At 46.0% G+C, this 27,552-nt stretch overlaps 1 protein-coding gene across 2 annotated transcripts in view; it reads left to right on the forward strand.

Annotated features, from left to right (window-relative positions):
• The window catches only part of MIS18BP1 (MIS18 binding protein 1), a 49,269-nt gene that overhangs the window by 9,275 nt on the left and 12,442 nt on the right, over positions 1–27,552 (forward strand). For both annotated transcript variants that reach the window (XM_067463151.1, XM_060755122.2), the window contains exons 6-12: positions 1,404–1,534; positions 5,475–5,565; positions 8,775–8,944; positions 11,685–11,848; positions 13,025–13,133; positions 19,778–20,540; positions 24,727–24,896. In XM_067463151.1, the coding sequence (XP_067319252.1) occupies positions 1,404–1,534; positions 5,475–5,565; positions 8,775–8,944; positions 11,685–11,848; positions 13,025–13,133; positions 19,778–20,540; positions 24,727–24,896 (1,598 nt within the window). The remainder of the gene's footprint in view (positions 1–1,403; positions 1,535–5,474; positions 5,566–8,774; positions 8,945–11,684; positions 11,849–13,024; positions 13,134–19,777; positions 20,541–24,726; positions 24,897–27,552) is intronic.

Genomic DNA, 27,552 nt, shown 5'->3' on the forward strand with positions numbered 1-27,552 from the left:
GTGTACACTGTAATCCGCCCTGAGTCCCCTGCGGGGTGAGAAGGGCGGAATATAAAAGCTGTAAATAAATAAATAAATATGATCATAGAATCCTAGAATCAAAGAGTTGAAAGAGACCTCATGGGCCATCCAGTCCAACCCCCTGCCAAGAAGCAGGAATATTGCATTCAAATCACCCCCAACAGATGGCCATCCAGCCTCTGTTTAAAAGCTTCCAAAGAAGGAGCCTCCACCACACTCTGGGGCAGAGAGTTCCACTGCTGAACGGCTCTCACAGTCAGGAAGTTCTTCCTCATGTTCAGATGGAATCTCCTCTCTTGTAGTTTGAAGCCATTGTTCTGCGTCCTAGTCTCCAGGGAAGCAGAAAACAAGCTTGCTCCCTCCTCCCTGTGGCTTCCTCTCACATATTTATACATAGCTATCATATCTGCTCTCAGCCTTCTCTTCTTCAGGCTAAACATGCCCAGCTCCTTAAGCCGTTCCTCATAGGGCTTGTTCTCCAGACCTTTTATCATGATAGGCCATACGCACATGGGCTAGCATCACGCTTGCGTGAGTAAGTCCCCAGGGCGCTTCCCCCTTATCCTTGCAGTCCATCCAAAACCTTCTCACCATCTAGGAGGGGCTGCTGCGTGAAAAGGGGGCAGAGGCCCTTGCATGGCTTGAGAGTTGTTGGGTGCAAGGGGGTGCAGCACTATGCAGCCAGGCAGGGCAGACCCAAACCCATTGGGGAGATGGTGGCGGGGTATAAATAAAGATTATTATTATTACTACACACCATTTGACATGGCAGAGATGTCAGCAGCAAAGCCCTGCCATGTTCCTTTTCTTTCTTTCTCTTTTTTGTATGTACGATGTTTGATCTATCACAAGTAAGATTGGTGGGGACGAGGAGCAGGGCCTTCTTAGTGGTGGCCCCTCGCCTGTGGAATTCACTTCCCGGGGAAATCAGATCACCGATATCCCTTCTCTCTTTCAGAAGGAAACTAAAAACATGGATATGGGACCAGGCCTTTGGGTAATCTGGCAGATAGACAAAGGACAATGATGACTAGAATTGATAGGATTTGACAATGTGGAATGAATTTATGGATTCTGAGCTGGCGAACATTGAACATTAGATTGGTTTTATTGATTGTGATATATAACTTGATTTTTTTAAATTGTTTTATAATTGCTTTTGATACATGTTTTATCTTATTGTTGTTGTTGGCATCGAATTGTGCCTTTTGTAAGCCGCCCTGAGTCCCCCCTCGGGGGTTGAGAAGGGCGGGGTAGAAATGCGTGAAAAAATAAACAAATAATAAATTTGGCTATGCATTGATTTGGCTATGCGCTATTTCCCTGATCTTCACCTCCAAAGGAAAGCGAGTCTGGAACTTCTTTGTCTCCTTTGTCTTCAGGGACCTGCGCGACAGTGAGTGGCACAGCAATGCAATTGTGGAAAGAATTGCCTACAAGCAAGTTAAAACGCTGTCTGGGAACATCTACGTCTTGGAAGGGCATTTGAATGCAAGCACCATGAAGAAGGAAGGTAAGAGGGACACTGGAGGGCCTAGAGCAGGCACGGGCAAACTGTACTTCCACCAGACTCCCAGGCTGGGTGTTCCTCTGTTGAACAGCTCTTTGTACGACCAGGAACAGTTGTTTTTAATTCAATCAAACACAGATCAAGAAATATATAAAATGCTGTAGACAAAATACATAGAACCACCCACCCCAGGAAAGCAAAACCATACAAACACTTTTTCTTAATATTGAAAAGGCAACTATAACTAATGCAACATAATAATAATAATAATAATATTTGTAGGGAGGGACACGGGGTGGCTCACAAAGCACTCGAGGTGCCACACATAAAATACATATTATCAAAACAATGCACAATTTGACTGGATTGACAACGTCAGTCAATCAAATTTAAAACTTTAAAAATTCTAAAACATAGTCGTACTTGTGGGCCATGGGGTTTCTTCAACATGAACTAAAATGCTGAATAACAATCCTGACTGAGAGCCGTTCAGCAGTGGAACTCTCTGCCTCGGAGTGTGGTGGAGGCTCCTTCTTTGGAAGCTTTTAAACAGAGGCTGGATGGCCATCTGTCAGGGGGTGATTTGAATGCAGTATTCCTGCTTGGCAGAATGGGGTTGGACTGGATGGCCCATGAGGTCTCTTCCAACTCTTGGATTCTAGGATTCTATGGTCGACGTCTTCACATGAACATAGTACATTACTTCAGGTCAAAGGCCCGTGTAAATAGCCATGTTTTTAGGCTTGAATGGAAGGTTTGGAGATTTGGAGCTAATCTAATTCTCTAGGTAGGGCATTCCAGATCTGGGGAGCCACCACTGAGAAGATCGTCTCTCTGGTTCCCACCAACCACATCTGTGATGGTGATGAGATTGAGAGAAGGGCTTCCCCAGCAGATCTCAAAGCCTCCACCGGTTCATAGAAGGAGACAGGGTTTTGAAGATAGGATGGACCTGAAGCATATAGAGATTTATATGTATACCTATAATCTGTGCCATTCATTCCCCTGGTTTTTTAGTATTGCTCTTTATTTACTGCCTGATTTTAGAGTTTTTAAATACTGGTTGCCATTTTTTAAAAAAAAAATAATTCCTTCCTCCTTTCTGTTGAAATTGTCCACGTACTTGTGGAGTTTAATGGCTTCCCTGTGGAGGCACTGCTGGCCCTTCCCCTCACCGTCACAAGCACGTTTGGTGGGGACAAGGGAGAGAGCCTTCTCGGTGGTGGCCCCCCGGCTCTGGAACTCCCTCCCTAGGGAGATCACACAGGCTCCCATCTTGTCCTCCTTTCGTAGTCAGCTAAAAACTTGGATGTTCCAGTGCGCTTTTGACTAAGCAGCTCACCAGTAACTTTCTTGTCCCCACTTGAAGTTCCGCACTTTACACTGGCATACGTTCTACCTCAATATGTGTTATGACAGTATTTCCTGCCCAGTTTACCGTATTGTTGCACTTTCCTGCGCTCCTGTAAAAATGTATTGCACTCATTGAATCTGGACCTTGGCTATGTTTCTTTCAGCTGTATTGTTTTTATATTCATGGAATCCTAGAATCAAAGAGTTGGAACAGCCCTCCTGGGCCATCCAGTCCAACCCCTTTCTGCCATGAAGCAGGAATATTGCATTCAAATCACCCCTGACAGATGGCCATCCAGCCTCCGTTTAAAAGCTTCCAAAGAAGGAGCCTCCACTACACTCCGGGGCAGAGAGTTCCACTGCTGAACATCTCTCACAGTCAGGAAGTTCTTCCTCATGTTCAGATGGAATTTCCTCTCTTGTAGCTTGAAGCCGTTGCTCCATTGCGTCCTAGTCTCCAGGGAAGCAGAAAGGAAGCTTGCTCCCTCCTCCCTGTGGCTTCCTCTCACATATTTATACATGGCTATCATATCTCCTCTCAGCCTTCTCTTCTTCAGGCTAAACATGCCCAGCTCCTTAAGCTGCTCCTCATAGGGCTTGTTCTCCAGGCCCTTGATCATTTTAGTCGCCCTCCTCTGGACACATTCCAGCTTGTCAATATCTCTCTTGAATTGTGGTGCCCAGAATTGGACACAGTGTGATTCCAGGTGTGGTCTCACCACAGCGGAATAGAGCATGGGGAGTATGACTTCTTTGGACCTAGACACTATGCTCCCCTTGATGCAGGCCAAAATCCCATTGGCTTTTTTTGCCGCTACATCACATTGTTGGCTCATGTTCCCCTTCCTCCCCACGAGGACTCCAAGATCTTTTTCACACGTACTGCTCTCGAGCCAGGCCTCATTGTCCCCCATTCTGTATCTTTGCATTTCGTTTTTTCTGCCTAAGTGGTGTCTCTTGCATTTGTCACTGTTGAACTTCATTTTGGCCCATCTTTCCAATCTGTCAAGATGGTTTTGAATTCTGCTCCTGTCCTCTGGAGTATTGGCTATCCCTCCCAATTTGGTGTCGTCTGCAAACTTGATGATCCTGCCTTCTAACCCTTCACCTAAGTCATTAATAAAGATGTTGAACAGGACCGGGCCCAGGACGGAACCCTGCGGCACTCCGCTCGCTTTCTGTTAAGTTGTTATTTGTTTTATCTGATGTTTTTAATTGGTTAAAGTGTTTTACATGTGTGTTTTAATTGTAATTTTGGGCTTGTCCCTTGTAATCTGCCCTGAGTCCCCTAGGGGAGATGGTTGGTATAAAAATAAAGTTACGAGGGGTATTTTTTAAGTAAGGCCCGTTTTGTTGTACACACTAGTAGTTCACGCGCATACCACAAGGAGCGCGTGCGTCGTGTACCGGCATGCCTCGGGAACAACTGCTCAGATTCCGCTCTGTAGCTCACCTGTACGGTTCTGTTCTGTGCTTTAAAAATGTTTAAGACTATCAACTTACCTGCCGCATGTGAGGTTCGCTCAGTGAGACGGTTTTTGTCAGCAAGGAACCTGCCTGCTGCAGAAATCCATCGACGGATTTGTGAAGCATACGGTGATACTGTTATGAGTGAAAGCAAAGTGCGTAAGTGGGTATGACAATTCAAAGATGGCCGTGACAATGTCCATGATGAGGACCACTCCGGTCGCCCTTCTTTGATTACAGACGATTTGGTGGCTTCAGTTGAAGCGAGCGAACCTCACATGCGGAGGGTGAGTTGATAGTCTTAAACATTTTTAAAGCACAGAACAGAACCGTACAGGTTAGCTACAGAGCGGAAACTGAGCACAGTTGTTCCCGAGGTATGCCGGTACATGATGCACGCGCTCATTGCGGTATGCGCGCAAACTACTAGTGTCTACAACAAAACGGACCTTACTTAAAAAATACTCCTAGTATATATTATTATTAATATTATTATTATTATTATTATTATTATTATTATTATTATAGTCTGACATGGTGGATGGCCATCTGTTAGGAGTGCTTTGAATGCGATTTTCCTGCATCTTGGCTGAAGGGGGTTGGACTGGATGGCCCACCAGGTCTCTTCCAACTCAAGGATTCTAGGATTCTAAGGTGGCTTACAAATTAAACTAGGCACAGCAGGGTTGAAACATATGATAGATCCACCTTAAAACAAATAAAACTAATGCAAATGCTGAGAACAATTTAGAACATACAATTAGAAGTAATAAAAGGTCTTTAAAAGCAATACATTTAAATAAGTATAGTATCCTCTGCTGTTGCGCGTGCACACACAAGGATGGGAAAATTAAATGGCTGTGTTTCAGGACTTCTCCTTGCATTTAAGGCCTGAATATGAGCCTGGTTTCTAAAGGTATCTTCAGGGGGGCACCGTTCCCTCATTGAACGTTTCAGATGGAGCGGAAATTTAATGCTGGCCAGTTCAAGCAGAAAAATAACGTACTCCCTGTTGTTATCCTCTCCACAAATTATTTTAAAAAACACATATATGAAATAAGTATCTCTGGAATGTAATACAGTATTTGTCCAAAACTTAATGGAGGACCTGTGTTTCAAACAGGAATACCATCGACGTTCATCAAGAGGTTTAGTTTTGGAATTCCAAAAAAATGGAAAGAGTTTGTTGAAGAACTGCTTCTCTACTTGAGGAGGTAAGTGCGGCTGAGATCATCCGCGGGCCTTCTGGAATTGCCAGGAGGGAGATGATGCAAAATCTCAAGCAACTAGCTGTTGTTGTCAGTAGCTAATTACAATTAGGAAGCTTTCCTTCCTCCTTGTGCAGGAGAAGCTGGGTAAAGCCTGATGCTGTGATTGACCCTCTTGCTCCCCCTGTTCAGCTTCAGACTGAGTGCCTTTAGGTCAGGCATGGGAAAACTTTGGCCCTCCCTCCAGGTGTTTTGGACTTCAGCTCCCACAATTCCTGTGGGAGTTGGAGTCCAAAACTCCAGGAGGGCCCAGGTTTTCCCATGCCTAGTGTAGATGCATCAGTCATTCTTTTCCCCATGAGAATTTATTAAAATGCTTAGGACCAGAATTTATTTAGAATTTATGGCAATTTTGGGGGGTGGGGGATGATTTTGGAATGCCTTCATTTTGTTGTTCATTCGTTCAGTCGTCTCCGACTCTTCGTGACCTCATGGACCAGCCCACGCCAGAGCTCCCTGTCGGCCGTCACCACCCCCAGCTCCTTCAAGGTCAGTCCAGTCACTTCAAGGATGCCATCATCCATCTTGCCCTTGGTCGGCCCCTCTTCCTTTTGCTTTCCACTTTCCCCAGCATCATTCCCTTCTCTAGGCTTTCCTGTCTCCTCATGATGTGGCCAAAGGACTTCCACTTTGTCTCTAGTATCTTTCCCTCCAGTGAGCAGTCGGGCATTATTTCCTGGAGGATGGACTGGTTGGATCTTCTCGCAGTCCAAGGCACTCTCAGCACTTTCCTCCAACACCACAGCTCAAAAGCATCGATCTTCCTTCGCTCAGCCTTCCCTAAGGTCCAGCTCTTACTTCCGTAGGTGACTACAGGGAATACCATGGCTTGGACTAGGCAATGGATCTTGGTTGCCCATCTGATGTCTCTACTCTTTACTATTTTATCAAGACTGGACATTGCTCTCCTCCCAAGAAGGAAGCGTCTTCTGATTTCCTGGCCACAGTCTGCATCTGCAGTCATCTTTGCACCTAGAAATACAAAGTCTGTCACGGCCCCCACATTTCTCCCTCTATTTTCCAGTTGTCAATCATTCCTCCTTCATTTACATAGATGCAAAGTTTACAGATGCCAGGACCCAAGTCAAAACACAGGTTTGTTTACATTTCATATACACATAGCCTGAAGGTAATTTTACACAACGTTTTAAATAAAACACAAGTTTTAAGTACGTTTCAGTCATCAGAAATTGTAAAACTATCTATCTATCCATACACACACACACACACCAAATATATACAATATAATGGTATAGTACAATATAGTAATATTTAATACTGATATTGCACTATGATCATAATATAATATATTGTATGTCTAAATACCTTGTAAGCCGCTCTGAGTCCCCTTTGGGGTGAGAAGGTGGCATATAAATGTCGTAAATAAATAAGTCAGGGCATGGTCCAGAGTGACTCCCAGGTATTTGGTGTGCTGCAATGCTCCAGTGGGATTCCTTCCCAGGTCATCCTCAGAGCTTAAGATGCTTGTCTGTTCATAAGATGGAAAGCACATGTCTGTGTTTTAGATGGATTAGGAATCGGCTGGTTTTTTTTTCTGTAATAGGCAGTAAGAGCACCTAAAGCTTCAGAGAGCTTCAGTTCAACCATCTCAAAGCTCCCTGCTTGAGCGGTGATGACATGATTGTCAGCATAGATGAAATTCTCTGTCCCTTCTGGTAGTGATAATGACGATGTGGTAGCCCCCCCCCCCCCCCCCCCGACTCTGGAACTCTCTCCCCAAGGACATCAGACAAGACCCAACGCTGGCAGTCTTTAGGAAGAGCTTGAAGACGTGGCTGTTCCAGTGTGCCTTTCCAGAATAGGAAACTCCCAGCATCATGTCCCAAACACACTTTATTAGAGATTTAAGATTGTCTGCACATCGCACCTACCCTAAAATCCTTACATTTCACCTGTCATGCCCAGCACTTTTAATTTTAGTCATTACATTAGGCCCGGCCCTAGTTTTAAATGCGTCATGATGTATTGTTTTAATGTTTTTATTACTGCTTTAATATTTATTGATTTGCTTTATGAGTTGTATTGTTGTATTTGTTATGCTGTTGTTTTATTGAGGGCCTTGGCCTTTGTAAGCAGCACCGAGTCCTTCGGGAGATGTTAGCGGGGTCCAAATAAAGATAATAATAATAATAATAATAATAATAATAATAATAATAATACATAGCTAAATAACCAATGCCAGCACTTGTCAGCACCTTGGACTTTTATTAGCCTATCATTTGATCAGGAACAGTGTACCTGCTATCAAACCAGGTGCCTTTATACCAGGCATGAGTCAACTTCAGAGTTCTCTCCAGGTGTGTGGGACTTGTGGGAGGAATTGTGGGAATTGACGTCCAAAGCACCTGGAGGGAGGGCCAAAATCTGCCCATGCCTGGGTTATATTCTGTATGTTGAAGTGAGTTTCCTGGGTATTTATTTATTTACAGTATTCTCATCCCGCTGGGGACTCAGGGCGGATTACAATGTGCACATATATGGCAAACATTCAATGCCAAAGACACACAACAGATATAGACAGACAGTCAGAGGTTATTTAACATTTTTCTGGCTGCCAGGGGAGCTGTCGCTTTAATCGTCCATCTGCGACACTGATGAAGTACTTCTGCATTCCCTGAATGCTTTTTGCTGGAGTGCTTTGCTGGAGTCTTTTTTATGGCCTCGTAAATTAGTTAAATTAGCCTACCCACACATAGGTGGTACCTAATTTTCCTACTTGACAGATGCAACTGTCTTTCGCGTTGCAAAGGTCGACAACAAGCTACACAATTGGTTGGAAGCTCACTCCAACCCGGGCTGGCTTCGACCTCATGACCTTATGGTCAGAAGTGATCTTAATGCAGCTGACACTCACCCAGCTGCGCTACAATCCAGGTGCAGTAGCAGTAGGTTCCACAGGGAAAGAGCGCTGGAGCATCTGAAGGTTCTCCCTCCTTGTGTTGCTTTCTGGGCATTGTTTCTTGCTGCTTTAAAGCCTCCAATGGGCCCCTTGAGGGCAAACAGTGCCAGAAACACTGGACTCAGAAGGCTGTGGTTGTGGAGCTATTGGTGTTGCCAGTCCCTGCACATTTTATAGATCTGCTTCAAGTGCCTCAGTGTGTTATTCCTTTCCTCCAAACCATCTCAACTGCCAGGAAAGAGAAGAGAACCTTCCCTTCAAGCGACGATAGCGATGACCGGGAGGATCCTATGGAAACGGAGGCCTTGGAGGAACAGGGGCATCTGCCCAAAGATGTGGAGAAAAAGGCAAAAGCAGAAAACATCACGTATGACGTCATAGACCTGCGCAGTAGTAAAACACCTGGTAAGTCCATGCTTCCTTTGAAAGGATGCTGGCAACCATTTTACTCCTCCTATTAAGGAGAATAAGCACAATGGTAGCATTACATTCAAACTCGCATTGTATTTTTAAAATAGTCTTAAAATACATGTCTTTAATTGGGTTATTTCTCCCAAGGAATTGATAGAGATGAAAGTCTAGTGCCTAGATCCAGGAAGTCATGCTCCCCTTTTATTTTGTTCTGCCTTGGTCAGGCCACTTTACCTGGAATCATACTGGGTCCAATTCTAGGCGCCACAATTGTAAGGGGAGATGTTGACTCCGGCCCTGTTTACCTCTCCGGACGTATTCTCCCCTACGAACCATCAAGACCACTAAGATCGTCTGGAGGGGCCCTGCTCTCGGTCCCTCTGCCTGCACAAGCATGGCTGGTGGGGACGAGGGACAGGGCCTTCTCGATGGTGGCCCCTCGACTTTGGAACTCCCTGCCATTAGAGATCAGAACTTCCCCCTCCCTCATGACGTTCAAGAAACTAACAAAGACCTGGTTGTGGAACGCGGCATTTGACAACTGATTTAATTCTTTGCCCACATGAATGGGATTGTGATGGTGTCGGACGATTTGGCTCTTTGAACTGGGGTGATAATGTTTTAATGTGTATGGTGCTGATATTTTAATCGTGTAATGAAGTGGCATTGTGTTGTTATTGTATATTTTTTGTATGTTAACACATGTTGTGAACCGGTCCGAATCCCTCTTTGAAGGTGAGAGGGTCGGTATATAAAACCTTGAAATAAATAAATAAATAAATAAATAAGCTGGAATGTGTCCAGAGGAACAGGGCTGGTTGATAGGAGACTTAGTTTTCGTCAACTTAGGGCTGCTCAGCAGAACTTCCGAAGGACACAGTACCTCTTACAGAAGGAACCCATAGCAGAAACTCATGGGAGGAGGCATGACTTCATGACTGAAAGCATCAAAGGTCTGGAGAACAAGTACTATGAAGACAGAGAGGCTTAGAGATCTGGGCACGTTTAGCTTCAGAAGAGTAGGCTGAGAGGAGACATTATTTATTTATTTATTTATTGTGTCAGGAGCAAACCAAACAGTTGCATTGCATTTTTTAACAAACAAACAAAACACAAAGTTTGCAAGCTTGGTAGTTGATTAAATGTCCTTTGACCAGTATCTGGCTACTTGGAGTGCCTCTGGTGTTGCCGCAAGAAGGTCCTCCATTGTGCGTGTGGCAGGGCTCAGGGTGCATTGCAGCAGGTGGTCAGTGGTTTGCTCTTCTCCGCACTCGCATGTTGTGGATTCCACTTTGTGGCCCCATTTCTTGGCTCTGCATCTCGTAGTGCCAGAGCGCAGTCTGTTCAGCGCCTTCCAAGTCGCCCAGTCTTCTGTGTGCCCGGGTTGGGGGGGGGGGTCTCTCATTTGGTATCAGCCATTGATTGAGGTTCTGGGTTTGAGCCTGCCACTTTTGGACTCTCGCTTGCTGAGGTGTTCCAGCGAGTGTCTCTGTAGATCTTAGAAAACTATGTCTTGATTTAAGTCGTTGACGTGCTGGCTGATACCCAAACAAGGGATGAGTTGGAGATGTCACTGCCTTGGTCCTTTCACTATTGGCTGCTACTTCCCGGCGGATGTCAGGTGGTGCAATACCGGCTAAGCAGTGTAATTTCTCTAGTGGTGAAGGGCGCAGACACCCCGTGATAATGCGGCATGCCTCATTAAGAGCCACATCTACTGTTTTAGCATGGTGAGATGTGTCCCACACTGGGCATGCGTACTCAGCAGCAGAGTAGCATAGCTCAAGGGCAGATGTCTTCACTGTCTGGTTGTGATCCCCAGGTTGCGCCAGTCAGCTTTCGTATGATATTGGTTCTAGCGCTCACCTTTTGCTTGATGTTCAGGCAGTGCTTCTTATAGGTCAGAGCACGGTCCAGAGTGACTCCCAGGTATTTGGGTGCGCTGCAATGCTCCAGTGGGATTCCTTCCTAGGTGATCCTCAGAGCTCGGGATGCTTGTCTGTTCTTAAGATGAAAAGCACATGTCTGTGCTTTTCATGATGAGGGCCAGGGATCAAGATGTGAGACTGGGGAAATCATAGTGAGAAGGGTGCAGGCTTCCTTTCTGCTCCCCTGGAGACTCGGATGCAGAGCAATGGCTTTAAACTACAGGAAAGGAAGGAGATTCCACCTAAACATGAGGAAGAACTTCCTGGCTGTGAGGGAGAGCTGTTCAGCAGTGGAACTCTCTGCCCTGGAGTGTGGTGGAGAGAGGCTCCTTCTTTGGAGGCTTTGAAACAGGTGGCTATCTGTCAGGGGTGTGTTGAAGGTGATTTTCCTGCTTCTTGGCAGAATGGGGTTGGGCTGGATGGCCCACGAGGTCTCTTCCAACTCTAGGAGTCTAGGATTCTTTGAAAATATTTCAAAAACGAATGAAAAATGGGTTTCTCAAGCGTGGGGAGTAATTCTGGATGGATTATTCACAGTTTGAGGCTTATTTCCTCGAAAAAATAAAACAATTATTTTATTTATTTATTATTGCAGAAAATGCAATGTTTGTTGCCACTGTGAAAATATCCTCAGATCTTCAGTTTTGAGGACTATTTGGAGTTTGCAAGTTACTCCTTCCAAAACCCTCAAACACACGTGGCAACTATTACACTATTCATCTGCCTTATTAGGCAGAAAAGAAAAGTTGTGGCTGTTCCCTAGAGGAAGAGCCCCCCTGCTTATTTGTGACTCTTTTGCTGGGCAGGCCAAGGGAAAAGGCCGCCCCTTCCCCAGAGCGACCCCAACGTCAGTGTCACCCGCAGCGGCCGACGCGTGAAGCCCCCCCTGCAGTACTGGTGCGGGGAGCGGATCCTGGTCGACCAAGAGCTCAACGTCATGGTGGCCAGAGGAGGAACCAACTACTTGTCGGTAAGATTTAATTCCCCTTCCCCTCCTTGTTTGTTTGCTCTTGGTTAGGATAGGCAGAGCTTCTATACAGAGGCCAAATAGCAATTTTGGGATGGACGGCAGTGAATAAGTTGAACCCAGATCTCAAAAAGATGGGCTGGGAAAAATGGACAAAACACACAAACCCACTGTAGTCAAATTTATGATCTATGTTGTATTTTTCGTGTGTAGCTCTAGGTTACAATATGGCTGATAGGGAAGAATTGGCTCAAATAGGGTAGCAACAGTGAAGGCAGGATTAATTTGCATATGTGAAGCCGATCGGTCATATGCAGATGAGAGTATGCCAGGATTTTAAAAGGCCGCTGAGCCAGAATGGCAGTTACAGAACTGAACATTCTAAAGGGCTGGAGTTAAGTTTGAAAGAAGCAATTAGAGTTTGTCAGTTAAAAAAAAGTGGGGAGAGTTAGAAACCTCGGTTAGAGAGAAGCAGTCGGGAAAATAGAGCTCAAGGTTTAAGGAAAAATAAGAAGGCGCCAGCGTGGCCTAAGTCAGAAAATAGTTCAGCCAAGGGTATATGAAGAAAGTAACATATTGGTTGATGTGAGATAGTGAGGGTTTCATAAGAAAAGTTAACTGAGTGAATGATACTGAATGTAAGTCTCGAGACTGTAACAAAACACAAATGTAACCATAAAGCATTGGAACCAGAAGCTATAAATAAACTTTGTTACTTCATTGCTTACCGGAGTGTCTAAAGCATGTGATGTAAAGCACAAAGGTTTAACAGCTCACAAGAAAGCCCCAGCCAATTTAAAAGGGAAACTGCAGCAGTACAAGGCTGTAGAGGGATTTAGAAAGGAAATTCTTTTTCCCCTCAATGAATCCAGAAGAAAGGCACCTGTAAAAGGACAGGAACAGAGTACATCCCATGTATTAAAGTGGCAACAGAAAACTACATATGTGGTGTGGCATTACATATTCAGTTATGTGCAATGTTACACCTCACACCCACGTACGTGGACACACAGGGGTCCCTTCCTCCCACCAGCCCCTATGCCAATCATGAAGGTCTGCCACGTTTGCCTTTGCAATGGCATTTTACCATATCATTTATTCATGGCGGTTGGCTTCAGGGTTAAGAGCCTCCTAGGCCTGGCTCTCCTTGTGCTTACGTCCCTCGCCTTGTTTCCCAAGACAGCGAGCAGCACACGGTCACAGTCCAGGGAAAGCTTCCGGTCTCGAAACAAAAGTGCAGTGGGTGAGATGAAGGCGAGCAAAGAAGGACCTCCAAGTCAAGCCAAAGGTAAAAAAATTGTTTGCGCACCTTTTTTTTTAGGCTTTGAAAATGAAGAGTCAAATGGTGGGTGGATTTGAGAACTATCCACGGAAGAAGACATGACAGAGCAGGGGTTGTTGTCTCTCTTGGCCCAATCCAGGGCTAGGAAGGAATTGGCTAAAGATCAAGATGCATCGATTTGTGTATGTGTTTGATAGTTTAGCAAATGGGGTTCTCAGGAGGAGAGACCAGCATTCCAGATTAATTTCCACCTTGCATTTCATCCCCTGGAAGAGTTGCCAAGAAGGCCGCAGCGTGTGTCCAGGAAGATATAAGAACCAACTGAAACGAAGCACTAAAAGGAGGCCAATGGACTCTTAGGGATGTTGAACATCCTGTTCTTGGCTCAGCTGCACCATTTTTCTCCCCACTGAAAATGGATCTCCTTTCTGAAGCGAGTTCAGATTAGGCGTGTTGAGTAATGTATGGATGATTTCAAGTTTTACATTGTTTTTCTGTGATTTCAACTATTGGTTTTAGCAAGGCTATGTTTAATTCTATTTTAATGTTTATATGAGATAAACAACAAAAAGTGTTGCTTTTAGTGTTGTGAGTTGCTTTGAATCTCAATTAAGAGAGGAAAGTGGGATATTAATAAATATGTTTATTTTATATTGTTTGGGTTGTTGGGTTTTTTGGGCTATATGGCCATGGTCTAGAGGCATTCTCTCCTGATGTTTCGCCTGCACCTATGGCAAGCATCCTCAGAGGTAGTGAGGTCTGTTGGAATTAGGAAAAAGGGTTTATATATCTGTGGAATGACCAGGGTGGGACAAAGGACTCTTGTCTGCTGGAGCTAGACAATGTATAATATTGTATTATTATTACTAGTATTATATTGTATTACATTATAATACAAATACTATATGTATATACAATATACTATATTACTAGCCGTCCCCTGACACTCGTTGCTGTGGCCCAGTCCAGTGATCTGGAAAATAAAGTATTTATTATTATTTATTTATTTATTTCTTGCATTTATTAACCGCTGCTCTCAGCCCTAGGGCGACTCGTGGCGGTGTACAATACAAAAAAGACACTTTACAAAGCAATCAGGACAACAAACTAACATCACTAATACACAACATTTAAATTACACTAAAAATCCGCTGCGTCATATTATGGAATCATAATCAATCTCGTAGTCGTAAATTCATTCCGGTTGTCATTTCCAGTAACATAGCACTCAGTTGAAAGCCTGTTCGAAGAGCCACGTCTTCAGGCCCCTACTAAAGGCCATGAGGGAGGGCGCCTGCCGGATGTCAGCAGGGAGGGCGTTCCACAGCCGGGGGGCCACCACCGAGAAGGCCCTCTCTCTCGTCCCCGCCAGACGTGCCTGTGAGGCAGGCGGGATCGAGAGAAGGGCCTCCCCAGATGATCTCAAGGTCCTCGTGGGCTCGTAGGCCGAGATGCGGTCCGTAAGGTATTTTGGGCCGGAACCGTTTAGGGCTTTGTAGGATAATACCAGCACCTTAAATTGGGCCCGGTAGCAAATCGGCAGCCAGTGGAGCTGGAACAACAAGGGCGTTGTATGCTCCCTGCGTCCTGCTCCTGTTAACAACATGGCTGCCGCGCGCTGGACTAGCTGAAGCTTCCGGGCCGTCTTTAAGGGCAGCCCCACGTAGAGAGTGTTGCAGTAGTCAAGACGGGATGTGACCAGAGCGTGTACCACCGTGGCCAAGTCAGACTTCCCAAGGTACGGGCGCAGCTGGCGCACAAGCCGAAGCTGTGCAAATGCTCCCCTGGTCACCGCTGAAACCTGGGGATCCAGGCTCAACGATGAATCCAGGGTCACACCCAAGCTGCGAACCTGCGCCTTCAAGGGGAGTGCGACCCCATCCAGCACCGGCTGTAACCCTATACCCTGTTCGGCCTTGCGACTGACCAGGAGTACCTCTGTCTTGTCTGGATTTAATTTCAATTTGTTCGCCCTCATCCAGACCGTCACAGCGGCCAGGCACCGGTTCAGGACTTCGACAGCCTCCTTAGTAGCAGGTGGAAAGGAGTGACAGAGCTGGACATCATCTGCGTACAGATGACACCGCACCCCGAAACTCCGGATGATCTCGCCCAGCGGCTTCATGTAGATATTAAACAGCATGGGGGACAGTATAGAGCCCTGTGGAACCCCACAGGTCAAAGGCTGTGGGGTTGAACAGGAGTCCCCCAATAACACCTTCTGGGTACGGCCCTCCAGAAATGACTGGAGACACCGCAAAGCAGTGCCCCCAAGACCCATTTCCGCAAGGCGCCCCAGAAGGATACCGTGGTCGACGGTATTGAAGGCCGCTGAGAGGTCCAGGAGCACCAACAGGGACACACTCCCCCTGTCTAGCTCCCGGCGCAGATCATCCACTAAGGCGACCAAGACCGTCTCGGTACCATGTCCCGGTCTGAAACCAGACTGTGCCGGATCCAGATAATCCGTGTCTCTCAAGAATACCTGGAGTTGTGAGGCCACCACGCTTTCCATGACTTTGCCCAAAAAGGGGAGATTGGAAACAGGCCGAAAGTTGTCCAATTTAGTGGGGTCCAGTGATGGTTTCTTCAACAGCGGCTTTATAATAGCCTGTTTTAGGCTCGCTGGAATCTTGCCTTCCCGAAGGGAGGCATTAACCACCACCGTTACCCACTCAGCCAATCCCCCTCTGGCCTCCTTCAGAAGCCAGGATGGGCAGGGGTCTAGGATGGACGTGGTGGGCCTCATTCCTCCAAGTATCTTGTCCACATCCTCGGGCTTCACAAGCTGAAAAGAATCCATCAAAACAGGACAAGCAGGTGCTCGTGTCACATCCACAGAGACTGCATTTAATATGGTGTCCAGCCCAGAACGGATCAAAGCGACTTTGTCTGCAAAGAACCGAGCAAATGCTTCACAGCGCGTGGCCGAATTGTCAGGGCTCCCGCCTGAGGTGGCGGGAGTCAAAAGACCTCTGACAATCCGAAACAACTCCGCCGGACGGTTTTTTGCAGACGCAATAGTGGCCGCAAAGAAAGTTTTCTTTGCGGCTTTTATTGCCGCGGCATATGCCCTTAGAAAGGACACAAACCGTGCTCGATTTGGCTCGCTTGGGTCCGAGCGCCACACGCTCTCTAGTTCCCTCTTCCTTCGCTTCATCGCTGCCAGCTCCTCAGTGAACCAAGGAGCTGGTTTAGCTCGGTTACTTGAGAGGGGAAGCTCCGGAGCGATCATGTCAATTGCCCTGGTCATCTCCCCATTCCAGAGAGCGACCAAGGCCTCGACATGATCACCTGCCGAGGTAGCGGGAAAGTCTCCAAGAGCCGTCAGGAATCCATTCGGATCCATAAGCCTCCTGGGGCGGACCATCTTAACGGGTCCTCCACCTTTGCGGAGGTTAGGGGGCGCAGTGAGCCTAAATCTGATCAGGAAGTGGTCGGTCCATGGCAACGGAGAGATGGACAACTCCTCCACCCCGCCACCCTGCTCCCATCCCTGGCAGAAAACCAAGTCCAATGTATGTCCAGCACAGTGGGTGGGGCCAGTAATGAGAAAGTGTTGATTTCTAATATATGTAATTTCTTTATGCTTGTGTGTAAACAGTATTTCTTGCTGTTTCTTTGTCTGTGTTGATGTGGTGGAGGCTCCTTCTTTGGAAGCTTTGAAACAGAGGCTGGATGGCCATCTGTCAGGGGTGATTTGAATGCAATATTCCTGCTTCTTGGCAGAAAGGGGTTGGACTGGATGGCCCATGAGGTCTCTTCCAACTCTTTGATTCTATGATTCTATGATGTGGAGAGTGTCTGGTTTGCCTACTCTGGAACATGCAACATATTGCCCATCTTTAGGGGTCCCATTCACATCTATGATATTATGGGTGTGTGAATCATATTATCCATATCTATGGCTGAATGGCTCTTTGTCAGGAGGGCTTTGATTATGTTTTCTTGCCCTGGTGAAGGGAGTTGGACTGGACGGCCTTAAGTTTTTTCTGTAGGTCATGGGGGTTCTGTGTGGGAAGTTTGCCCCAATTCTGTTGTTGGTGGGGTTCAGAATGCTCTTTGATTGTAGGTGAACTATAAATCCCAGTAATTACAACTCCCAAATGTCAAGGTCTATTTCCCCCAAACTCCATCTGTGTTCATATTTGGGTATATGGAGTCAGGTTTGGTCCAGATCCATCATTGTTTCAGTCCACAGTGCTCTCTGGATGTAGGTGAACTACAACTCCCAAATTCAAGGTCAATGCCCACCAAACCTTTCTAGTGTTTTCTGTTGGTCATGGGAGTCCTATATGCCTTGTTTGGTTCAATTCCATCGTTGGTGGAGTTCCGAATGCTCTTTGATTGTAAGTTAACTATATATCCCAGCAACTACAACTCCCAAATGACAAAATCATAATTTTTTGAGTGATGGTCACTCCTTGTGTTGTGAGACGTTTTGTTGCCAAATTTGGTGTGATTTCTTTCATTGGTTCGTTTGTTTTTAAGGTACTCATTATGCACAGAGCATTTATATATATATAGATTATTATTAGCATAGTACAATATCAGTATTATATATTACTATATTGCACTATACCATTATATTGTAATATTAATTGTAATATTACATGTAATGTAAATGTATAATTATAATATTCTATTATTATTATTACTAGTATTATATTGTATTACATTATAATATTATAAATATTATATGTATATACAATATACTATGTTGTTGTTGTTGTTCATTCGTTCAGTCGTCTCCGACTCTTCGTGACCTCATGGACCAGCCCATGCCAGAGCTCCCTGTCGGCCGTCACCACCCCCAGCTCCTTCAAGGTCAGTCCAGTCCCTTCAAGGATGCCATCCATCCATCTTGCCCTTGGTTGGCCCCTCTTCCTTTTACCTTCCACTTTCCCCAGCATCATTCCCTTCTCTAGGCTTTGCTGTCTCCTCATGATGTGGCCAAAGGACTTCCGCTTTGTCTCTAGTCTCCTTCCTTCCAGTGAGCAGTCGGGCTTTCTTTCCTGGAGGATGGACTGGTTGGATCTTCTCGCAGTCCAAGGCACTCTCAGCACTTTCCTCCAGCACCACAGTTCAAAAGCGTCTATCTTCCTTCGCTCAATATACTATATTATATAGTATAGAGTGAAGACAGAGGGGAGCAGAAGATAGTTCCATCTTGTCTTTACTAATAATATAATATACTATATTATTAGTAAAGACAAGATGGAACTATCTTCTGCTCCCCTCTGTCTTCACTCTGGCCAGAGCAGCCGTTGGTGCCAGAGTGGGAAGGAGCCTCCCAACTGATGATATAGGCAGAAGATAATAATAATAATAATAATAATAATAATAATAATAATAACACCACAGCCTTTGACTTGTGGGGTTCCACAGGGCTCTATACTGTCCCCCATGCTGTTTAATATCTACATGAAGCCGCTGGGTGAGATCATCCGGAGTTTCGGGGTGCGGTGTCATCTGTACGCAGACGATGTCCAACTCTGTCACTCCTTTCCACCTGCTACTAAGGAGGCTGTCCAGGTCCTGAACCGGTGCCTGGCCGCTGTAATGGTCTGGATGAGGGCGAACAAATTGAAATTGAATCCAGACAAGACAGAGGTACTCCTGGTCAGTCGCAAGGCCGAACAGGGCATAGGGTTACAGCCTGAGCTGGATGGGGTCGCACTCCCCTTGAAGGCGCAGGTTCGCAGCTTGGGTGTGACCCTGGATTAATTGTTGAGCCTGGATCCTCAGGTTTCAGCGGTGACCAGGGGAGCATTTGCACAGCTCAGGTTCATGCGCCAGCTGCGCCCGTACCTCGGGAAGTCTGACTTGGCCACGGTAGTACACGCTCTGGTCACATCCCGCCTTGACTACTGCAACGCTCTCTACGTGGGGCTGCCCTTGAAGACGGCCCAGAAGCTTCAGCTAGTCCAGCGTGCGGCAGCCATGTTACTAACAGGAGCGGGACGCAGGGAGCACACAACGCCCTTGTTGTTCCAGCTCCACTGGCTGCCGATCTGCTACCGGGCCCAATTCAAGGTGCTGGTGCTGGCCTACAAAGCCCTAAACGGTTCCGGCCCAAAATACCTTTCTGACCGCATCTCGGCCTATGAGCCTACGAGGACCTTGAGATCGTCTGGGGAGGCCCTTCTCTCGATCCCGCCTGCATCACAGGCACGTCTGGCAGGGACGAGGGATAGGGCCTTCTCGGTGGTGGCCCCCCGGCTGTGGAACACCCTCCCTGTAGACATCAGACAGGCGCCCTCCCTTATGACATTCCGCAAGAGCCTAAAGACATGGTTATTTGAGAAGGCGTTTGACTAAGTGCTACAACAATTGGCAATGATGATTGGAACGAAATATGAATAACGAGATTGGTTTATGATTCTACGATGAGACGGCGCGGATGATTTAGTGTAATTGTATTATTGATAGTTATGTTGATATTCTGTTGTGATATTGCCTTATTGTAAACTGTTTTTATATGTTGTACACCGCCGTGAGTCGCCCTAGGGCTGAGAACGGCGGTCAACAAATGCAGTAAATAAATAAAATAAATAAATAATAATAATACTATTCATAGTGTAAGAGACTGGACTAAGCCTGTGATCTTACTGGTGTATAAAGAGTCTCTGTCTTCTTCTCATTCCAAGAAAGAACAAGTACAAGAGCCGAACAGGCCACCAAAGATCCTGGGCACAATTTTGTTTCCGATTCTGAAGAAAGTGACTCCGAGAGGGCCCTGATCGAGGTCCACAAAAGGAAGGCTGTGGTTCCCTTGACGCCTCTGAACCCGAAGCTCCTGGCCAGGAGGGAGCGGAATACGCCGCGGCCAGACAGAGAGTCCCAGGGCGGCGATGGCAGAACCAGCAGTGCCACCGAAGGGAAGCCCTCCGCCTCCAAACGCCCAAAAACAGTCCTCTGCCGAGACCCAAGTGTGGAGAGACTCCCTGTCAGCAGCCAAGACGATTCTGACGAGGACTACGTCCCATTCATCAAGAGGAAAACCCAGTCGGCTTTCAAGAGGGACACTTTGAGGTCTCGGCCTCGGGAAGTGGGTCCTGCAGCCCTCCAGAACAGAAGGGTGACGGTGTCATGCGCTGGTCAGGAGGAGCCGCCTGGAATGGCCGCTTCTCCGGATACGCCGCACAAGGGATGGAATATAAGGAACGGGTCTCAAAAGGGGGCCCAAAAGACCTCCACAAACAATGGCCTGGGATCTGAGTCGGACTCGGAAGCAAGTGTCGGGGAGCGGCAGTCCAAAGAAGGATGGAAGAAAGGGGCGGCCAGCAGAAGGGAAGGGTCCCCGGCTCCAGACAGAAGTACAGCCGGCAAAAGGACACGGCAGGCTGTCCGGGATCCCCGCTTGGAGACGAACGAAGAGTGGAGTGAGAAGGAAGTGCGGAAACTGCACAGGCAAGTGAGGCTGTTTTGCGGGGTGTGCATAAATTGGGTTATTCAAAGGTTTGAAATCCTTCTGTCTCTGCAATCACAAACTGCCTGTGGACGAAACTCTTGCCACTTGAAAGGCACGGAGTAGGCATGGGTCCATTTTGACCCTCCTCCAAGGGTTTGGACTTCAACTCTCCAAACAGCTGTGAGGAATTGTGAGAGTTGAACTCCAAAACACACCTGGAGGGAGGGCTGAAGTTGGCCCAGGCGTGGCATAAATTTCCAAATTATTATTGCTCAAATATATTAAGAAGATATTCTCTGGGTTGTTGTAGGTTTTACCGGCTATATGGCCATGTTCTAGAGGCATTTTCTCCTGACGTTTCGCCTGCATCTATGGCAAGCATCCTTAGAGGTAGTGAGATCTGTTAAAACTAGGAAAAAGGGTTTATATATCTGTGGAAAGACCAGGGTGGGACAAAGGACTCTTGTCTGCTGGAGCTAGGTGTGAATGTTTCAACTGACCACCTTGATTAGCATTTAATGGCTTGGAAGTGCCTGGGGGAATCTTTCTTTGAGAGGTGATTTGATGTGCCTGATTGGACATCTGGAATATTGTGTCCAGTTCTGGGCACCACAATTCAAGAGAGATATTGACAAGCTGGAATGTGTCCAGAGGAGGGCGACTAAAATGATCAAGGGTCTGGAGAACAAGCCCTATGAGGAGCGGCTTAAGGAGCTGGGCATGTTTAGCCTGAAGAACAGAAGGCTGAGAGGAGACATGATAGCCATGGATAAATATGTGAGAGGAAGCCACAGGGAGGAGGGAGCAAGCTTGTTTTCTGCTTCCTTGGAGACTAGGACGCGGAATAATGGCTTCAAACTACAAGAGAGGAGATTCCATCTGAACATGAGGAAGAACTTCCTGACTGTTCAGCAGTGGAACTCTCTGCCCCGGAGTGTGGTGGAGGCTCCTTCTTTGGAGGCTTTTAAGCAGAGGCTGGATGGCCATCTGTCAGGGGTGATTTGAATGCAATATTCCTGCTTCTTGGCAGAATGGGGTTGGACTGGATGGCCCATGAGGTCTCTTCCAACTCTTTGATTCTATGATTCTATGATTGTTTACTCTGTTGTTTTGCTGTTGTAATTTTTGAGTTTTTTAATACTGGTAGCCAGATTTTGTTCATTTTCATGGTTTCTTCCTTTCTGTTGATGCTAATCAAGGTGGTCAGTTGAAACATTCACACCTAGCTCCAGCCGACAAGAGTCCTTTGTCCCACCCTTGTCTTTCCACAGATATATAAACCCATTTTCCTAGTTCCAACAGACCTCACTACCTCTGAGGATGCTTGCCATAGATGCAGGCGAAACGTCAGGAGAAAATGCCTCTAGAACATGGCCATATAGCCCGGAAAACCTACAACAACCCAGTGATTCCGGCCACGAAAGCCTTCGACAAGATATCCTGTTTTTGGGGTTATATTTGAGATGTGCTTCTGGCTCAAGATGATTAGTCTTAACTTGATAATTCATTAAACTACTGTGCCGTTGTTACCATCGTGAAATATACTGCTTTGAAGTGGGGTCCATCATTTTGAAACAGCCTGTATGTTCATTTCTCTCAATGCTGAGACTCAAGTGGCCAACGGCGTATTAAGACAATACAAAGACATTAACAGTATGGATGTGAGTTTTTAAAGCCAATCCAAGACTTAAACAATAATAATTTTTAACAGTAAACATTAAAAAGATATAAAAATGCATTAAAACAAACTCCTGGCAAAATCTTTTTTTAAAACTAATAACAGCCCTATGCAAAAGTGGGGAAGGTGTGATTGAGATGTACATGCTTCTTGTTCACAGTGCAAAAAGGGCAGAACAATGGAGTCTGCTATATTTATACTAAACTATTAACAGCTAATTAATTCAGTGTCCAGCCTCCTTGTCTATTGCAACTTCTTCTTTGTCTGTTCTACGCATGCTTCATAACATTCCAAAGGTGTAACTCTTTCATTACTTCCAGCTTGGATTTTTAACTGCCATATTGATTGCAAACTCTCTGAACTTTTCGCACACTTCTTTTCACACTGTGCTTGGCAAACATTGCCTTCCTCACTCCTTAGCTTCCTCTTCCCTAACTTTTACAAAACTTCATTCGTATACAGCAGTGTTTCTCAACCTGGGGGTTGGGACCCCTGAGGGGGTCATGAGGGGGTGACAGAGGGGTCGCCAAAGACCATAAGAAAACACAGTATTTTCTGATAGTCATGGGGATTCCATGTGGGAAGTTTGAGCCAATTCTATCGTTGGTGGAGTTCAGAATGTTCTTTGAATGTAGTGAACTATAAATCCCAGCAACTTTAACTCCCAAATGCCAAGATCTGTTTTCCCCAGACTCCACCAGTGTTCACATTTGGGCATATTGAGTATTTGTGCCAAGTTTGGTCCAGATCCACCATTTATTTATTTATTTATTTGCTTTATTTCTATACCGCATTTTTCAGCCTAGATTAGGCGACTCAATGCGGTTTACACAATGCAAGTTATACAGTAATATACAGTTAAAACACATCACACATTACAACAAAATCAACAATTATTATCAATTCCTTATCAATTGCATGAGTCCACAGTGCTCTCTGGATGTAGGTGAACTACAACGCCCAAACTCAAGGTCAATGCCCATCAGACCCTTCCAGTGTTTTCCATTGGTCATGGGAGCCACGTTTGGTTCAAATCCATCGCTGGTGGAGTTCAGAATGCTCTTTGATTATAAGTGAACTATAAATCCCAGCAATTACACCGCCCAAATTACAAAATCAATCCTCCCCAAAGCCCACTAGCATTCACATTTGGGTGCATTGGGTATTTGTGCCCAGTTTGGTCCAATGATATTTACCGATATTTACATTATGATTTATAACAGTAGTAATATGACTGTTATGAAGTAGCAACGAAAACAAAATTATGGTTGGGGGTCACCACAACATGAGGGATTGTATTAAGGGGTCACGGCATTAGAATCATAGAATCATAGAATCAAAGAGTTGGAAGAGACCTCATGGGCCATCCAGTCCAACCCCATTCTGCCAAGAAGCAGGAATATTGCATTCAAATCACCCCTGACAGATGGCCATCCAGGCTCTGCTTAAAAACTTCCAAAGAAGGAGCCTCCACCACACTCCGGGGCAGAGAGTTCCACTGCTGAACGGCTCTCACAGTCAGGAAGTTCTTCCTCATGTTCAGATGGAATCTCCTCTCTTGTAGTTTGAAGCCATTGCTCCATTGCGTCCTAGTCTCCAAGGAAGCAGAAAACAAGCTTGCTCCCTCCTCCTCCCTGTGGCTTCCTCTCACATATTTATACATGGCTCTCATCATATCTCCTCTCAGCCTTCTCTTCTTCAGGCTAAACATGCCCAGTTCCCTAAGCCGCTCCTCATAGGGCTTGTTCTCCAGACCCTTGGTCATTTGAGTCGCCCTCCTCTGGACACATTCCAGCTTGTCAATATCTCTCTTGAATTGTGGTGCCCAGAATTGGACACAATATTCCAGATGTGGTCTAACCAAAGCAGAATACTAAAATGATCAAGGGTCTAGAGAACAAGCCCTATGAGGAGCGGCTTAGGGAACTGGGCATGTTTAGCCTGAAGAAGAGAAGGCTGAGAGGAGATATGATAGCCATGTATAAATATGTGAGAGGAAGCCACAGGGAGGAGGGAGCAAGGTTGTTTTCTGCTTCCTTGGAGACTAGGACGCGGAACAATGGCTTCAAACTACAAGAGAGGAGATTCCATCTGAACATGAGGAAGACCTTCCTGACTGTGAGAGCCGTTCAGCAGTGGAACTCTCTGTCCCGGAGCGTGGTGGAGGCTCCTTCTTTGGAAGCTTTTAAGCAGAGGCTGGATGGCCATCTGTCAGGGGTGATTTGAATGCAATATTCCTGCTTCTTGGCAGGGGGTTGGACTGGATGGCCCATGAGGTCTCTTCCAACTCTTTGATTCTATGATTCTATGAATAGGAAGGTTGAGGACCACTGGTATACATTTTGCCACACTTACAAAATTTCAAGCTTTTCCAGCTCTGCTAGCAGTGCCCTCTCCTCCTCCCAACCTGATTTTCAGTATCTAAGTTGCCAGTCTTCATTTGGTCATACCTGAGTCAGTGTGTGTGGATGTGCTTGCGCTTGATGTCTCTCCTTCCTGTCTTGCAGGGCCATAGCTTCCCTTCCAAAGCACAAGAGCGGCTTCTGGCTGGAGGTGGCGCGGAGAGTGGGTTCGCGCACGGCAGAGGAATGCCAGCAGAGGAACTTGGCGGAGCAGGAGGGCCAGGCGCGGGCCCCAAAGAAAACCACCAAGCCAAGGAGAAGAAAGGAAGACAGAGGTACAGTCCTGTGGCCCTGCACCCACTATCTTCCACGGGAGGCTCCTGTTGCACTCCAGCTCAGGAAACAGGGCCCTCTTGTCATTAATACACCATACAATCCCCTTTTATTGAATGATGAATATAAAAAGGTAAAAAGTCCAAAGGTAAAGAAGTCAAAATGAAACAGCAAACAGCAATGTCCAGAAAGCTTGCAGAAAATCCAAAGCAATAATATCCAGAATTCTCTCAATAGAAATCCATGAACACATTATCCCCTGGGTTGTTGTAGGTTTTTCCGGGCTATATGGCCATGTTCTGGAGGCAATTTTTCTCCTGATGTTTCGCCTGCATCTATGGCAAGCATCCTCAGAGGTAGTGAGGTCTTTTGGAAGTAGGAAAAATGGGTTTATATATCTGTGGAATGACCAGGGTGAGACAAAGGACTTTTTCTCAAAATCCCAAAAATTACAACAGCAAAACAACAGAGGGGAAAAAAGGTACATAAAATTACTCTCAACAAAAGATTCCCCCCAGGCCCTTCCAAGCCATTGAATGCAAATCAAGGTGATCAGCTGAAACATTCACAGCTAGCCCCAGCAGACAAAAGTCCTTTGTCCCACCCTGGTCATTCCACAGATATATAAACCCATTTTTCCTACTTCCAACAGACCTCACTACCTCTGAGGATGCTTGCCATAGATGCAGGCGAAACGTCAGGAGAAAAATTGCCTCCAGAACATGGCCATATAGCCCGGAAAAACCTACAACAACCCAGTGATTCCGGCCATGAAAGCCTTCGACAATATATTATCCCCTGGTAAATCTCACCTGAAGCCAGAAATTCCCTTGGAGTCCAGGTCGCTGGAAACTGGAAAACCTTGGAGCTTGTACTTGAAACTAAACAATGCTTGGTCTGAGGAAATCCCCCTCACGGCCACTCTTAAATCCCAGAAACTGATTCCGGCTAACTCTAATATTTGGTTTCAGTTGTCGAATTCTCTCATACCTACGTAAACATTGAGTCTCCCTGCGGTTCTGGCTTATCTCTAAACTGCGGCTGTTATAATTGACCTGACCAGGTGCAAGTTATCTTCCAAGCTCGACCCAGAAGGAGAAGTGTTGAGATTAACTTCACAATTCAGCAGCAGATCAGTTGCACAACTACAGCTTTCCAGTAGCTTCTTCCTGCACAATATTTTCAGTCAACTGCTCCCACAAACTGCAGTCACTCTGGAACCTTTTACAGACACTTGAGCACATGCCCGGCCATTGTCAGTTTTACCATTGTCTTTCCCCCAGTCTAGACGATATTACAGACTCACCACAGCACACAGTTATATCTTGTCTTAGCAGACAGGTTCTTTTAATCAATTACATAGAGCCTTCATAGAATCATGGAATCAAAGAATCAAAGAATTGGAAGAGACCTCATGGGCCATCCAGTCCAACCCCATTCTGCCAAGAAGCAGGAATATTGCATTCAAATCACCCCTGACAAATGTCCATCCAGCCTCTGCTTAAAAGCTTCCAAAGAAGGAGCCTCCACCACACTCCGGGGCAGAGAGTTCCACTGCTGAACGGCTCTCACAGTCAGGAAATTCTTCCTCATGTTCAGGTGGAATATCCTCTCTTGTAGTTTGAAGCCATTGTTCCTCGTCCTAGTCTCCAGGGAAGCAGAAAACAAGCTTGCTCCCTCCTCCCTGTGTCTTCCTCTCACATATTTATACATGGCTATCATATCTCCTCTCAGCCTTCTCTTCTTCAGGCTAAACATGCCCAGTTCCCTAAGCCGCTCCTCATAGGGCTTGTTCTCCAGACCCTTGATCATTTTAGTCGCCCTCCTCTGGACACATTCCAGCTTGTCAATATCTCTCTTGAATTGTGGTGCCCAGAATTGGACATAATATTCCAGATGTGGTCTAACCAAAGCAGAATAGAGGGGTAGCATTACTTCCTTAGATCTAGACACTATGCTCCTATTGATGCAGGCCAAAATCCCATTGGCTTTTTTTGCCGCCACATCACATTGTTGGCTCATGTTTAACGAACAGCATCACAGCACAAGGAGAGAGAGAATACACTGTACATGACTTCCTTATATACAATTCCATACAACTACACATAGCAATCTCTGATTGGTTCCCAACTCATTGACTCAACTCAAACCCAGGATTGCATCTTTCACAATCACCTGGACTAGGCCAGAACACATTCCCCAAATGATTCCCTATTTACAGTTAATGCATGACTCAGCATTTCCAATAGAAGTCTATTAGCAGTGCATGACTCAGCTATATTACATTACAATACATTGTAAAACCTGACAAGAAGGGAGTGAATTTTCTTTCTCATGAGAACTTGGCTTTTCCCTTGAAGCCTCTAAATCAAAGCCTGTAGGGTTTTTACTGCCCAAAGTGTCTCCATCTTGAACCTCGTCCCTATTGATCACTTCAGCTTCACTATCCAAACTAGGCCCTTCAGCATTTCATAGAATCATAGAATCCTAGAGTTGGAAGAGACCTCCTGGGCCATCCAGTCCAACCCCATTCTGCCAAGAAGCAGGAATATTGCATTCAAATCACCCCTGACAGATGGCCATCCAGCCTCTGTTTCAAAGCTTCCAAAGAAGGAGCCTCCACCACACTCCGGGGCAGAGAGTTCCACTGCTGAACGG

Source organism: Anolis sagrei, chromosome 1 (assembly GCF_037176765.1).
Source record: "Anolis sagrei isolate rAnoSag1 chromosome 1, rAnoSag1.mat, whole genome shotgun sequence".
In the NCBI taxonomy this organism is placed as follows: domain Eukaryota; kingdom Metazoa; phylum Chordata; class Lepidosauria; order Squamata; family Dactyloidae; genus Anolis; species Anolis sagrei.